General features: G+C 38.4%; 1 protein-coding gene across 1 annotated transcript in view; it reads left to right on the forward strand.

Annotated features, from left to right (window-relative positions):
• The window catches only part of LOC123505172 (mitogen-activated protein kinase kinase kinase kinase 3-like), a 190,945-nt gene extending 176,525 nt beyond the window's left edge, over window positions 1–14,420 (forward strand). The window contains exon 22 of the mRNA XM_045256333.1: window positions 13,611–14,420. Within this exon, the coding sequence (XP_045112268.1) occupies window positions 13,611–13,731 (121 nt within the window). The 3' untranslated portion in view covers window positions 13,732–14,420. The remainder of the gene's footprint in view (window positions 1–13,610) is intronic.
• Window positions 14,421–17,394: the final 2,974 nt, after the last annotated feature.

Consider the following 17,394-nt stretch of genomic DNA (forward strand, 5'->3'; position numbering starts at 1 on the left):
GTCCATGGTCTGAGTGTAGGTTAGGCTTCCTCACTCGGGGCAACAGTTTCCTAGCGGGTGGGCTTTGAGATAGGAGGTACCCCCAAAAAGTATCCCCTTTAGCCCATAAACTCCCATGAAAAGCCCACATGGTATAGATTAAAAAAAAGAAAAAAATACTGACACCACTAAAGTTAGGTTGCATTAATACTTGATAATATCCACAATTACCTTATGAAAGACAGGAATAAATACAGTATTGTACTTTTAATCAAGTAAGTTATTCAATCTTGTACACAGCATATTTGGTAAGTTTAAGCTTTTCCTTATGAATATATAGAACTTTGTTTTTTTAATACCTTATTTTTCATACACCCACTTCATGGATGCACCACTTTCTTTTTAATCAACTCAAACTTCTGTGTTACTGTTAAGTTCACCCTTTTCCTCCAGACAGCATTGCTATAGATAATTGAAATAATTCAAACACAACACTTCAGGGCATGCTGCGGTCGAGATTTAGTAAATTATGACTACTTTTTTCCAATTTCTGCAGATTATTGTAGGAAAAATATTCAGAATTCATATGGCTTATGAACCATGGGTCTATGCATATGGCAACATTCATTCTGACCCATTTAAAGGGACATGAATGGTGTACGCCACGATGTAGGCGTGGCGCAATAAACACTCTCTAAGCATTGTGGTGTACATGGCCTGTTTTTCCTTGTCATTTTACCAATAATATTGATCTCTGGTGAGGCTTCATCCATGAAATCACTTGTCTCCTTCCCGCCTTGCCATACACCACCCCAGTACAGCAGAGAAAGATGAAGGGAGAGGTTATGTCATACTCCTTGCAGGCCCTCCTATGTTTTTTTTCTCTTTGCTGATCTTCCTACTGCAACATGGTGAATAAATAAAATAGGCTACATCACCTGAAGATGTGAGAGGTGAAGAAAAAGAAAAGAGAATAGGAGATAAAAGAAAAAAGGAAGAGATGATGGCTCAGTGGCAAGTGAAGCTTGAGGCATTTAGCACGGCAGTTTTCTGCAGTTAGTCTGTCTTTTCCTAACTGTGTACTAAGAAGTTTTCATACACTTCACAGTTTCATCCAACTTCTTTGTCTACAAAAACCTAAAAGTGTGATGATCCCTCCATTAACTTACTCAGTTTCCTATACCCCCATTCTTCCTTAACTATAATGGCTATAATTTTTTCATTCAGCTGGCTTATCTCTTCCTCATACTTATCACATTCTATTATCATATGCTTCACTATTTCCTTAACTCCTACCATCTTATAACTAGGGGTTAGTTCTCGATCTTGTTCTTAATGCTCCAGGTGACTTGGGATTATTCCTGAGTGCAGGACTTCCAAATTGACTTGGCTACTTTAGATTTTATCTATTGCTTCCAAAATCTGTCTGAGGGAGACCTATAGTACCAAGGTATGAGTGTATATAGTCTAATTCTCTTTTCTTATATTTTATACAATTTCATATGAATTGAAATACATGTATACTTCATATAGTAGAGAAGGAAACATTTGGCAGAAAACATGTAAACTAATAGCATTGCTCGCCACCATGGCTTGACTCCATCTACTGTCTCTACTATTTTCAAGTCAGCAGACTCTATTAAGAAGGCTGGTGAGACCGTATCTTCCTTGCAAGCTAAAAGAACCACCTGAACTCGTGACTCTGCAATGAATAAAATGGAAAGCCTTGTGGAAATGTGGTACAGTAAGCCCCTGCACTTGGCGAATTGATTAGTCTGGCGAAACTACCACCAAATGTGAATTTCGCCAAGCATGAGTTCTTTATACCATATAAATTGCCTAAAAAATGCCTCAATCAGTCTTCAGTCATTGCCAAAGTCCCTCTTTTGAACCCTAAAAATACCATCTTTCGAGCTAAAATAAAATCTTTTGCCTTTACATATTAGAACACATGTACACAACAGATTTAGTAAATTATGACTTTTATAAACAATAAATAAAGCTAATAAGACATGATAAAAAGGCTGTAACTCACGTTTTTCCACTCGTTTCCCTCGCCCACTTTTGTCCTTACCGCCACCACCATTGTCCTTACTCCCACTGGTACCACTTGTTGTGCTGGTAGAGGCCATTTTGGTGATAAATCACCAGAATTTGTTCCCACGCTAGCAGAACAGAGGGTAGTACAAACAAAATGGCTGAAGGGGACTCTTACACTGCGTTCTGATAGATTTAGAGAGAGGTCTGACGTCACCGGGGAGCTGCATGGTTCACCGTGCAGCCCCAGGGGACTGCCAATTTTGAATTCAAATCGCCAAGCGTGCACTCGATGGTTAGTGGCCACCCTACCGCCAAAAAGGAATTTCGCCAAGCTGAGATTCGCCAAGTGTGGGGGCTTACTGTACATAAGTTTTGTATGCAGTACAATGATGCATCCTTTGTTTACATTCCACAGGTTGCCAGCTAGTGTTTTTCCTGCTCCACTCTCCCTCCCTTCATTAATTAAAGATCATCAACATTATAAAGTTACTTACATACATTAGTGTACATTATAATGACTTAGTCTTAAATTAAACTGTTTAACTTCATAATTTTTACTTTCATTAAACCATTTACTGTAGTATGATGCACTCTCGCTTTGTTTACTCTCAATGGAAGTTCAAGCCAGGGGTCAAACTTGTTATAATTGGTCGCTTTGTTTGCTCTCATTGGAAGTTCAGGTCTTGTTATAATTGGTCGCTTTGTTTACTCTCAATGGAATTTCAAGCCAGGGGTCAAACTTGTTATAATTGGTTCGCTTAACGAAAATTCACGTAACGAACGTTTTTTTTTTTTTGGAACGTAACCCATTCATTAAGCGGGGGTTGCCTGTATATACAGTAATACTCCGCTTAACAAACAGGATAGAGGGGGTGCCATAGCTGTTCGTAGAGCGAAAATTCGTTAAGCGGATGTAATTTTCCCATAGGAAATAATGGAAATAGGGGGGATGCGTTCTGGGCTGGTCCCCAACATACCACATGGGTTAAAATAAAAAAAAATTATGTATACGTTTGGCAGCATATTGGGCCACCGGTTTACCACTACTTTTATGATGTCATATGAGTCATTGAAAGTTAAAGGAGCTACATACAAATTCTCCACATTCTCGCATTTATGTTCACAAAACAACATTTCTATTTGCTTTTTACAAATCTTAGCCCCAAGAAAGGATTGTTTTGTTATGCATTAAGTGAATACCAAAAATGGAATACCAAAAAATAAAGCAGAGATGAGATGAGCCACAGACGAAGCGGTAGACTCGCGGCGACTCTGCCGCTTCTTCTTCTTCTTGTGACCCTTTAAGCCTGCATGTTGTCTTTCCCCATGATATTTGTTTCCACTCCTCTATTGCCTGCTATAATGGATATCATATTTTAGTATTCATATACGCTCATGCCACGAGGATAATCTCGACTCTGTGGCACTGAGTGACAGTGAATTATTAATGAAATACCGCGGTATTTCATTAGTAATTCACTATCACTCAATTCCACGGAGTCAAGGTTATCCTTGGCATGAGCGTATATGAATACTAAGATATGATATCCATTATAGCAGGCAATAGAAGAGTGAAATCATAAACATCATGATGAAAGTAACATGCAAGCAAAAGGGTCACAAGAAGAAGAAGAAGCAACCGAGTGGCCGCGAGTCTCCCGCTTCGTCTGTGGCTCATCTCATCTCCGCTTTATTTTTTGGTATTCCATGTAAGATTTCACTTTATGCATTACAAAACAATCCTTTCTTGGGGGCAAGGTTTGTAAAAAGCTAATAGATATGTTTTGTGTTCCCAGCATCCTCAGAGCAACCTGATACCAACCTTGTCTGTCACCTTCCCTCCAAGCATTCATGGATGCCATTTCACTGCAAGAGGTTGCTCTGACGTTGTTAAAGAATCTTGGATCCAGCTCCAGGAGCCAGCCAATTACAACGAAATTACCGCATTTGGTCCCTCACCCGGCAAATTCAAACCCAGAAAATTTGCTAAAATGGATGTGGTTGTACGTTATGCGGATTTTTGGGCTAACTTTATATAGTACAGGCAACCCTCGCTTAACGAAGGGGTTACGTTCCCTAAAAAACCCTTCGTTAAGCAAACCAATTATAAAAAGTTTAACACGTGACTTGAACTTCCATTGAGAATAAACAAAGCGAAAGTGCATCATAGTACAGTGAAAGGTTTAATGAAAGTAAAAATAATGAAATTAAACATTTAGGCAGTTTAATCTAAATCATTATAATGTACACTAATGTATGTATGTACGTAACTTTATAATGTTGATGGTCTTAAATTAATGAAGAAAGGGAGAGTGGAGCAGAAAAGACACTAACTGGCAACCTGTGGCATGTAAACAAAGGGCGCATCATTGTATCACATAGAAAACTTATGTACTACATTTCCACAAGGCTTTCCATTTTATCCATTGTAGAATTACAAATTCAGGTGGTCCTTTTAGCTTTCAAGGAAGATACGGTCTCACCAGCCTTCTGAACAGAGTCTGTTGACTTGAAAATAGTTGAGACAGTAGATGGAGTCAAGATGGTGGCGAGCAATGCTGTTAGTTTTCTGCCCTCTCTCGTGTCCGTGAATAATATCCAGCTTCACTTCGAGAGTAAGAGACTTCCTGGTCTTCTTAGCAACGCTAGGCGACATTGCAGGGCGTTTTGGTGGCAAGTTGAGCGAGAGAAGAAGAGCTGCTGGTGACGCTGCTATTGTTTTGAACAGGGGGAGTGAGTGGTGTGCGCGTTGTTTATGAGAGGCACTGGTGTATTCAAAAGTCTGTCAGCTTGCGTGATACGGCAGTGCTTTCAAACTTGGAAAAAATTACCTGGATAAAACTTCATTAAAGCGAGTTTGGTGTTCGTTAAACGAGCAGATGGTAGTAAAATAAAACCTTCGTTGTAGTGAAATTTCGTTGTGTGAACCTTCATTAAGCGGGGGTTGCCTGTACGTTAAACTGGAAATTCGTTAAACGAACGTTCGTTAAGCGTTCGTTAAGCGGAATATTATATATATATATATATATATATATATATATATATATATATATATATATATATATATATATATATATATATATATCATCACAGCTGATCGCAGCACAGAAGCACTTCAACTCCAAAACAGCTAGTGATACATGATAAATGTCATCAGGAACATCAGCGTTTACTGTCTTGCTGTCAGTTAGACCCCATTACTATAGCAATGATCATTCTTTGTTTATTGTAGCCAAGATGTGCACAAAAGCCTTTGTTAGAGGATACGTGCTGGAGGGAACACAGTGTGTGTGCCGAGTCACTCTGTGACGAAGCTGTGGATTCACTGTTTATGAACGGATTAATCTATTTTACATTGATTTCTATGACGAAAATGGTTTTGTTTCATGAATATATATACAGTAATATTCCGCTTAACGAACGTTCGTCTAACGAATTTCTGATTTAATGTACTATATGAAGTTAAACCAAAAAGTCCGCATAACGTACAACCACATACGTTTTAGCGAATTTCTGGGTTTTAATTTGCCGGGTGAGGGACCGAACACGGTAACTTCGCTGTGATTGGTTGGTTCCCCGCCTCTGTCTCTAGCGCTCCTGGAGCTGGATCCAAGATTCTCGAACAACGTCAAAGCAACCTCCTGCAGCGAAATGGCATCCATGAACGCTTGGAGGGACGGTGACAAGGTTGTTATCAGGTTGCTCTGAGGTTGCTGGGAACACCACCTCTCGAGGTGGTGTTACTGTCTTATATATGCATTTTATGTTCACAAAAAAAAAAAAGGATTGTTTTGTAATGCATAAAGTGAAATCTTACATGGAATACCAAAAAATAAAGCGGGAGACGAGATCAGCCACAGATGTAGTATCAGAAATACGATCACAATGCAGCAGCCTAGCCTTCGCACAAATTATGCCCTCTGACAAAGAATCACCAGTCATCTGCCTTTGGTTTATCCAATCAACAATTTTTCCATTTCTTCCACTGCCGCAGGTTGCTTAAATTACATTTTCACATCAATAGCCACATCAGCTCTTTTATTGAGCTCTGTTTTCTTCAGTATTGTGGCTACTGTATATTTAGCCATACAGTACTCAGCTGCAAGATTGGTTCTTCTTCTTTTTTTCTCGTATTTATCAATAATCTACTTTTTCCTTTCGATGGTTGTCACTACATTCTTGTAGGCTTATTCTCACCACTAACAAGCCTCTTCGGTGCCATTGTAAGCTTCTAAATGCAAATGACTCCAGAGAGAAAGCACACAGGACAATGTTATTCTTACGACAGCGAAGGATCAACTGGCTGTGGTGGACCGTTGGGGCGCATGGGGTGGCAGGAAGGATGAAAGCGCAGGACAATGTTATTCTTACGACAGCGAAGAATCAACTGGCTGTGGTGGACCGGTGGGGCGTGTGGGGCAGCGGGAAGGATGAAAATGCAGGACAATGTTATTCTTTTGACAGCGAAGGATCAACTGGCTGTGGTGGACCAGTGGGCTGCATGGGGCGGCAGGAAGGATGAAAGCGCAGGACAATGTTATTCTTACGACAGCGAAGGATCAACTGGCTGCGGTGGACCGGTGGGGCGTGTGGGGCGGTGGGAAAGATGAGGCCTTTTTTGTTTCCAGCCATGCGGCCAGACGTTCGACTAATAGGTATTTTTTTTAGTATTAAGTCGAACTTTTGCGTTCGACTATTGAAAAGTTTGACTATTTAGATGTTCGAGTATTGAGTCTCCACTGTATATATATATATATATATATATATATATATATATATATATATATATATATATATATATATATATATATACAGTAAGGTCCCAGGTTACGTCGGTCTCGAGTTACGTCAAACTCGCACTTACGTCAGTCCACTATAAGGCAATTTAAGATTTAAAATATTGAAAATTTATAAATCATAAAGCGCGGGGTTTATTGTTATTGTTGGCCGCCAGGCGTCACTAGTGGTTATCCGCCACACCGCCCACCTCATGCTTGAATACAATAACACTCTACGTACCTCAGTTCCACCACACCGTCGCCCCTGGCAAGAGTGTTCCTACATCTGCGTTTGCTGACTATCTTAGTATCTTGCTCAATGGCACCAAAAAGAAAACTTCTTAGTGACAGCAGTGATGCTAAGAAAAGGAAAACCATTAGGCTACAAGAAAAAGTGGACATAATTAAAAGACATGAGAAGGGAGGCAGCAGCTGTGTGTGAGGGAGTGAAGAAGAAAATGGGAAGCCCGTTACCATGACAACAGGGAGGTTGACGACCTTGAGGGCTCGCACACCCATCACAACAATAACAACTCCGGAGCCTTCGCCTGGGCCACACGACACTCGCAGCTGACTTGCACCGTCTGCACCTGTCTGCTGATCCCTATTGCCCTTTCCTATTGCATTTCCTGCTCCGCTGCCCACGTTTCTACTCCCACCGCACTGCACTACGCTCCCAGCTGTCCGCCCTGGGCATCACAACATTCGACCTGCCTACCCTCCTGGCGGCCTCAGGCGTCCACCCCTCTGGCAACATGCAGGCCTTCGTTCGGCCCTAATCAACGACAAAAACAAGCTTGTGTTTCATATTCCTACATACTTGTAAATAATATAACAATATAACCTTTTACTTATATAACTCTTCTAATTCTACCGCACTCCACAAAGCTCCCAGCTGTCCACCCTGAGCGTCACAACGTTCAACCTGCCCACCCTCCTGGCGGCCTCAGGCCGCCCCTCTTGGCAATTTGCAGTCCTTCGCGTTCGCGGCCCTAATCAATATATTCCTACATAGTTGTAAATAATATACCAATATAACAATATAACCTTTTACTTACCTGAATAACCATAAAAAATTATTGGTTGAAAACTCGATAATATGCTTTGAAAGTATAAAAACTCGAGTTACGTACAAAATCGACTTACGTCATGTTTCAGGAACGTAACTCTGACGTAACTCGGGACCTTACTGTATATATATATATATATATATATATATATATATATATATATATATATATATATATATATATACAGTAAAGTCCCGGTTACGCCGATCTCGAGTTACGCCAAACTCGTAGTTACGTCAGTCCACTATAAGGCAATTTAAGATTAAAAAAATTGAAAATTTATAAATCGTAAAGGGCGGGATTTATTGTTATTGTTGGTGGTTGCCCGCCACACCGCCCGCCTCACGCTTGAATACAATAACACCCTGCCTCAGTTCCACCACACCGTTGCCCCTGGCAAGAGTGTTATCCTACTTCTGCGTTTACTGACTCAAGTTCTTAGTATCTTGCTCAATGGCACCAAAGAGAAAACTTCTTAGTGACAGCAGTGATGCTAAGAAAAGGAAAACCATTACGCTACAAGAAAAAAGAGGACATAATTAAAAGACATGAGAAGGGAGGCAGCAGCTGTGTGTGAGGGAGGGAAGAAGAAAATGGGAAGGTATCGAGGCATTTGCAATTCTGGCTGAGGTTTGGCACTACTCTTTGAGAGCCAGCTCAAGTGGGCGCTGGCCCTCTTCCCTAAGTATAAAAAAAAAAAAAAAAAAAAAACATAACAACGGGGAGGTTCACGACCTTGAGGGCTCGCACACCCATCACAACAATAACAACTCCGGAGCCTTCGCCTGGGCCACACGACACTCGCAGCTGACTTGCACTGTCTGCGCCTGTCTGCTGATCCCTATTGCCCTTTCCTATTGCATTTCCTGCCCCGCTGCCCACGCTTCTACTCCCACCGCACTGCACTACGCTCCCAGCTGTCCACCCTGGGCGTCACAACATTCGACCTGCCCATCCTCCTGGCGGCCTCAGGTGTCCACCCCTCTCTGCAACCTGCAGTCCTTCGCGTTTATGGCCCTAATCAACAACAAAAACAAGCTTGTGTTTCATATTCCTACATACTTGTAAATAATATAACAATATAACCTTTAACTTACCTGAATGACCATAAACAATGATTGGTTGAAAACTCCATAATATTTTAAATGTACAGAAACTCGAGTTACGTACAAAATCGACTTACGTCATGTTTCAGGAACGTAACTCTGACGTAAACCGAGACCTTACTGTATATATATATATATATATATATATATATATATATATATATATATATATATATATATATATATATATATATATATATATATATATATATATACAGTAAAGTCCCGGGTTATGTTGGTCTTGAGTTACGTCAAACTCGTAGTTACATCAGTCCACTATAAGGCAATTTAAGATTAAAAAAATTGAAAATTTATAAATCATAAAGTGCGGGATTTATTGTTATTGTTGGTGGTTACCCGCCACACCGCCCGCCTCACGCTTGAATATAATAACACCCTGCCTCAGTTCCACCACACCGTCGCCCCTGGCAAGAGTGTTATCCTACTTATGCATTTACTGAATCAAGTTCTTAGTATCTTGCTCAATGGCACCAAAGAGAAAACTTCTTAGTGACAGCAGTGATGCTAAGAAAAGGAAAACCATTACGCTACAAGAAAAAGAGGACATAATTAAAAGACATGAGAAGGGAGGCAGGAGCTGTGTGTGAGGGAGGGAAGAAGAAAATGGGAAGCCCGTTACCATGACAACGGGGAGGTTGACGACCTTGAGGGCTCGCACACCCATCACAACAATAACAACTCCGGAGCCTTCGCCTGGGCCACACGACACTCGCAGCTGACTTGCACCGTCTGCGCCTGTCTGCTGATCCCTATTGCCCTTTCCTATTGCATTTCCTGTCCCACTGCCCACGCTTCTACTCCCACCGCACTGCACTACGCTCCCAGCTGTCCACCCTGGGCGTCACAACATTCGACCTGCCCACCCTTCTGACGGCCTCAGGCGTCCACCCCTCTCTGCAACCTGCAGTCCTTCGCGTTCGTGGCCCTAATCAACAACAAAAACAAGCTTGTGTTTCATATTCCTACATAGTTGTAAATAACATAACAATATAACCTTTAACTTACCTGAATGACCATAATCAATGATTGGTTGAAAACTCCATAATATGCTTTGAAATGTACGGAAACTCGAGTTACGTACAAAATCAACTTACTTCATGTTTCAGGAACGTAACTCTGACGTAAACCGAGACCTTACTGTATATATATATATATATATATATATATATATATATATATATATATATATATATATATATATATATATATAAACAGTGGTACCTTGAGATACAAGTTTTTTCAGATACGAGTTACAATTTGGTCATTTTTTATTTTGAGATACTAATCATGCTTGGGGATGTTGCCACTGTAGTCGGTAGCTCGGCACATTGGTCCAGCCTAAGCTGAGCTAGTATATACATGTTTCGCATGGATTTCATGCACTGTGATTGTTCGTTCATCATTTTCACACTACGTATTTACTTTTTTCTTTTTGTCTAAAACTAGTGCTGTTTTAATTTATGTTTAATGTTTATGTGTGAATGGTGCCTGGATCCTTTCCTTCCTCCCTCCCTCCCTCCACCATTTACCACCATTAGCTGAAAACATCTGTGCCTAAGGCAAGAACACTAAATAAACTTTTGCTGTTATTTCATATATTTTCAGGCATTGATAAAGTATGCATGTCTATGTAACTGAAAAGGCAAAAACAAAATTATATCTTCCCCTACTTCCTCTACCAAAGCTCATCATGGAGTGGAGAGAAAAATGTAAATAAACCTTATGGCTAAGGCGATGCCTCTCTCTCTCTCTCTCTCTCTCTCTCTCTCTCTCTCTCTCTCTCTCTCTCTCTCTCTCTCTCTCTCTCTCTCTCTCTCTCTCTCTCTCTCTCTCCTACTTAAAACTTCATTTATTCAATGAATAATGTTTGCAGTATCGTCAGTGAGCTCTTCTGTGATTATTAGAGCAGCCAGTCTTCTGTGGGTGGCTATATTTGTACACTCCAGCTAATCGACAGCCCCAAGTGAGAGTTGAGAATGCAGTAACATCCCATGGAATGCATCCCCCGAGATACACTTACTTTAAAGGAGTAGTTTATTCATTCATATTATCTCTTGTTATGTTTTATTTTGTTTCTGTGCAATAATTATTATTTAAAAATATCTTTTCCTTTCCTGAAAACATGTAAAATAAAAATAGGGTGCTCTTTTTGGGGACTGGAACGGATTAATGGCATTTGAATGCTTTTCAATGGGAAAATTTTTTTTTGAGATACATGCTCTGTCACAGGACGAATTAAACTCGTATCTCTAGGTACCACTGTGTATATATATATATATATATATATATATATATATATATATATATATATATATATATATATATATATATATACAGTGAAGAATCAATACTCAAACTTAAATTAGTTCAAAATGGCTGTTCGGGTATCAGTATTTGACTTCTGATATTTATAAATCTGGTAATTCCTTTTAATCTCAGCAAAACCTTAAGCTTACAAAAAAATTCAATGTACATTTTTTTATGATTTTGATTTTTGCTTACTGTAAGTGAAGGCTGGTGATTGATAACAGAGAAGAGAGGACGAATCACCATCCATGGAAATGTTTGGTAACTCATCTCCTGGTGTGATTCTTGTGAAACCATTAGTGGAGGGCTGTGGCTCACTAACATTTGCACTCTCACTAGATTCCTTATTTTCACCACTAAGTCTCTCTGGTGCCATCTAAATGAAAAACTAGACAATGCAGGAGAATGTTATTCTCTCAACCATGGCATGGCGATGGGACTAGAGGTGTGCACCGGTGTCTGGTATACCGGAATACAGGTATTTTAACTTTCAGAATGAGACAACTGGTGGTGGCAGGGAGCAAAGCCAGAAGCCTTTGTTTATAACCACGTGTGCAGGTGTTCGAGTATCAGATATTTTTTCGAGTACCAGGTTGAACTTTTGTGTTCAAGTATTGATAAATTTGACTTTTAAGATGTTTGAATATGAGTCTTCACTGTACAGTAAAATCTCAAAGAGTATTCAGTTCAGTTCAGTAATCTTGTTCACTTTATGTGACTTTCATATTACTGTAGTGCCTCGCAATAGCCGACACTTTAGGGGTGAGGGGTTGTCTGTTACCGCAAATTATCCGTTACTGAGAGCTGTTTGTCTGTGAGACCCTTAAACACCCCTTTTACCTTTTTCAGTAGTTTATTCTCTTTATTACTGAGAGCTGTTTGTCTGTGAGACCCTTAAACACCCCTTTTACCTTTTTCAGTAGTTTATTCTCTTTAAATAATGCAGAAAATATTCTCATAATTTAATCTGTCTTATTCTACATTCTATGTTGAAATAAGAATTCATTATTATTTAAGAAGTATACAATAATAAAAAATTGTCTGATCAAGAATAAATAATAGAGATATAGCTTCTCATTTGGTGTTATGGCCAATTCCCATGTGGTCCAGTGGCATCTTTAACAAGCATTTAATGAATGCCTGAAGGACATTGCTGAAGTGACAAAGAAGGGGAGGAAGACGGGATCATCAAAGTCAGAGTAGACTACTTGTACACTATTGCCACCTCCCCATAGATCACCTTTCTCTAACCCCATTCAATCTCCTTACCCTGCCTGTCTTTCTTTCTCTCTCATTGTGTTTCTATAATTACTTCCAAAATCCTTTTAACCTTTGTACCATATTGCCACTGAGGTAAAAATATAGGAGTGTTCTCCATGAAAAAAGTGTTCCCCCATCCTAAACATTGCATTTTACAGTGCTACACTGCCAAGTACAATACCTCATAGGATCCCACCTTATGCAGTCTTGCTATAGAGTATTGACCTGCTGCAAACTCGCCGTATAGCTACCCTCACAGCCAATCTAAGGCAATCTGCAATGTGAAGAAATACTTCTTGGGGAGAGAGAGAGAGAGAGAGAGAGAGAGAGAGAGAGAGAGAGAGAGAGAGAGAGTATGAGTATGAGTATGAGTAAGTGCATGAATACATGGATGAGTAATTACAAATGGTGTCAAGTTTAATGAAAATGATTTCTCTTGCTAGAAAAATGCTGCAACTCAAAAATGGGATCAAAGAGTCTCAAATAATTACTAAGAATTTGAGGAAAGATGATCAGTAAAGTTAAGGAAGGAAGAGATTTAGGGGTGATAACAAAAAGATTATATAGGAAGAAGTGAGGATACAATTTTCCATTGTCTAATCTGGTCAAACTATTAAATGGTCATTGCCTATACTTATAATATGTATTTGGTTTTAATATTTTTGAATGAAGTGATCAAGCTGTAAAACATTCATTTTCACAGCATCCCTTTCTTAATGCAATGCATTAATTTGAATTGCATATACATACATTTCTTTTTCCAGATAATTATTACTGGAATGTAATGCAGCATGCTTGTATATTAAATTACTAGCTTGTCTTTACTCAGAAGTTTTATATGTGGTCTCTGCCTGCACATAAGATAAATGAGTATTATTTAATTGTCATGCTATAATATCAGAATAGATTCTTTAGTAATCAGTAGTAGAAATGGAGTTGTACCATTTATATAGGTTTGGATTTCTAGATAGTATTATTGGGATTTCATATAAATATGGAAGAGTATCAGTTTCTTTGGTCAGTCATTCCAGCACGTTTTCTTCTTGCAGAATTATCACTTTGGAGAGCCGGCCGTCCTCCATGCTGGAGTGTGAGGGTGGCACCTTGTCTGACGCCAACCAGGGGGTAAACCTATATATCCTGGCTGGCCATGAGTCTAGCATGTACTAGTTAGCAGGAGGCCAGCAGGGATGAGGTAACATACCCTTATCATATACATGAAGCAAGTGGTGAAGCACCAAGTATTGCTTTCTTAATACATATACAAGGTTTTAAAGTCCTCATTGATGCTTTAACACTGATTAACCGTGTATTTTAGTATGAACTTTGTTGTCTCATCAGCCAGTGAATTGGTATTCACACTAATCAACAATAAAAACCAAAATGTTTGAAATACCTTAAATAATTCAAATGGGAGGGATACCTGAAAACAAAATTAACTGTTATCCTTCCCCCAAGAGAATTGGTTTCAGGAAAAGTGGAAAACATGCCAAAGTAGTAAAGTTTATCATATGGTGTAGAGACTAAGGTGTAGTACCAACAGAGTTGTGACAACTAATCTCACTGTTAAATGCTAAAAAGATATTTGATTAACAATGGCATGCTTCATAAATTATGTGACTTCCAACTTGGAGGTTTGAAAATCAGGAACTTGTGTCCTAAATTAAACACTGGCTCAACAGCAGTACAAACAAGTCTTGCATATCAGTGGTGTGTCATGCTGGGCGCCTTGTGCAGCCTGTGTGTGTACTGTCCTGTTGAAACAAGTCTGATGGGCAACCATCCCTAAAGTGTGATCATGAGTAACACTTACCTGTGTTGAATCTTCCCTCCCTCCCAGTAAAGTGATGCACGGGTTTGATCAGTTTATTATTTTCACTTTAGAGTTCCAAAGATGTAGACACTTACTTTAAATTCACAGGGAAATGATAGTTTACCATATTTGATTTAAAGGAAAGAAACCAGTTAAAATCAACATTTACATAAGTTGATTGTGATTTTTTTTTTTTTTTATGAGAATGAAGAACTAGTTTTCTAAGAACTAAATTGAAGTCTTCTTAGTGGCTCAGGATACAGTTTTGTATGGCAATGTGTATAAAAAGCATTTTTATGGCTAGTGTGATAGAAACAGACTATTAAGGAGCAGACCATATAGTTAAGCCTTAATATCTTTAAAAAAAATATTTTAGTCATATAATCATAGTGTGACTACTTAATGCAAGACTGGTTAACTGGCCCAGGTATTGGGCAGTCTTAGTTAGCCAAGCAGGGTATTAAGGCTTAGCTTTCCATTGTGCTAAGTTGTTACTGAAGCCTGACTCAGCGTGTTGCTGTTTGCTCACATTAACCTATAGTACTTGTCATGTCTTATTTGGGGGTCAATTCCAGATGGAACAGTCAAGAATATTGTGGTTAGTATTGTTGAGTAGCTTAGAGCTATTAGTGGTTATTCATGGATGATCATACTACTCTCACTTTGTGCTCATAATTTCTCATAAGTTGATGATGAGTATGTATGACGTCCTAAAGCTGAAACTTTCTTAAAACAAATACTTATTTTTTTATTATTTTTTTTCCAAGTACAGCACTCGCATTCTTTTAAATTAGTTAGTGTAGGATCATGTCTTTGCAATTAATATTGAAATAAAAAGCAGAAATGCAAAGATGGGGAAAAAATAGAACTACCAAACATGCTGCAGTCATTAAATGCTAATCTGAATAACATCATCTGTCAAGCCACTTATGCACTGGTCATTTATTTTATTGCATTTCATTTTTATTATTTTTACTTTTTCTTTTATATGTTGTTTTATTTTACTTTTTATTTATTTATTTATTTATTTATTTATTTATTTTATTTTTTTTTTTTTTCAAGGGATGAAAATGTGATAAATTATGAAAAAATTGCTGGTTTTATCTTCCACCAGTTGGCCAGTGCTAGAAAGTGTTGTCATATGAACAATGCTTAGTGACATCCTAGTAATGCCTGGTGTAATGTGCTTGTGGTTCTTTCTTGTGCTTTATGTTTGTAAACATGGCTATTACCTCTATGCTAGGTTTTACCCTGCAATTTGCTTCAGAATGACAAGGAATGAGAAAATGATAGTGAAGATATAGCAAAGTATATGCATAAACCAGAATACATCAAGCATATTCTCGTGTATGGAGTGTTTGTGCCTGATGTATTATCATGTATATAATATATATATTTGATGTCTTGTTTTATAGCCAGTCCAGATCAGTTTTATAGTAAAATTTTCTTGCACCATGTTATTCTGAGGCAACTGAGAACTAAGTGCACAAGAAACCAGTTTCTTCATAAACATTGGAGCATTATGTGTATATAAGTAAAGGGGAAATCAGACACATGGGAGAGATATGTTGTGGGGATTGTAATTCAATCCTAATGGTCCATTTTAATTCCTCTAATAAGGAAATGGTGATAGAGAGCAACATTTTATGTGAACACTTGTATGTTGATGTTATATCTGAGTTTCATGCAAAAGTAATGTGTGATTGCTTTAATTTTTGAGTATGGCTATAGCAAGGCTGTGTGATGTCCCCTCGGTTGTTTAATATTTACATTAATGTAAGAGAAAGGAGTACGAGAATGGTAAATGTTTGAGTCTGGTGAAAACTGGTGGGTATCAGCATTCACAACAGTTGGATCTGAATTAGCCACTGTTTGCAGATTCTACTGCACTGGTAGCTGATTCAGAAGAAATTATCTGAGACAGCATGTGAAGGTATTTGGAGAGATGTTTGAAATGATATTGAGAGTGAGATTTAATGAGTGAATAATTAAGTATATGAGAAGGGTAGACGATAGGAGGATGAATATAGTTTTGTTTGAGAGGATACCTTGTTTTAGGTATGTATGGCAATCTATTACTGCAGATGGAGAAGTAAAAATGAAGTTGGAGAGAGTAATGTATAGTTATAGAGTATTTAGAGTGTATGCAAAGAGAGGGTTGTATAGGTGTTTAGTGGTATTAACAATTTTATGAAGCTAAAATATGAAACCATAATGAAATATATTGGATATAATGGATACAAAGTGTCTTAGAAATACAAATGAAGTAATGCATATAGATGAGAAATTACATGCAAAGGGAATCTGATGTTAGAAGTGAATCAGTCAGCCAAGCATTGCTGATCAATGATGGAGGATTTCGAGATGAAGAACATAACTTGATTAAAAGTGAAAGATGTAAGAAAGAGAAGTACCTTGAATAGAATGAATGGATAATGGGGAAAAATATTTGATGCAGGAGCAAAAAAATTATTGTAAAATAGGGCGAATACAGTTATTAATAAATTAATGGTAGATCAAAGATCTCTACAACAAGTTTGCCAACATCAAGCAAGGTCAACTGGATGGATTAATTTTGGAGAAAGGAATGGGTGTAGTATGGTTTGGCAGAGATAAGTAAGTTCTGTTGTTGGAGAGATCTGAGTACAGTCATCTCTCGTTTTCCATGATTTCATTATCTATGGTTTCATTTTTACTCAGCTGCCACCCACATTTTCCTTTACGATTCTTTTCAATGCATCACTGTGTTTGTAATATGTTGCCATAGAATACAAAGAGAACAAATAATCAGTATAAAAATAAAAATGGAGTCACTTGGAACATTATCCATATGTTATAGTGTCTCTGATGACCTGATCCAGCCACTAGTTATAAAGTTTTATATGATGCAGATACACTATTGCCAATTCCAACAGTACAAACTACATCAAAAACATGCAAATTGGAAAAATAGAATAGTCAACATCAACAATTTTAAATGCTTAAGCCTAGTTTGCATTGGGCAAATTACACTCGTGTGA

The sequence above is a fragment of the Portunus trituberculatus genome, chromosome 17 (genome assembly GCF_017591435.1).
Source record: "Portunus trituberculatus isolate SZX2019 chromosome 17, ASM1759143v1, whole genome shotgun sequence".
NCBI lineage: Eukaryota > Metazoa > Arthropoda > Malacostraca > Decapoda > Portunidae > Portunus > Portunus trituberculatus.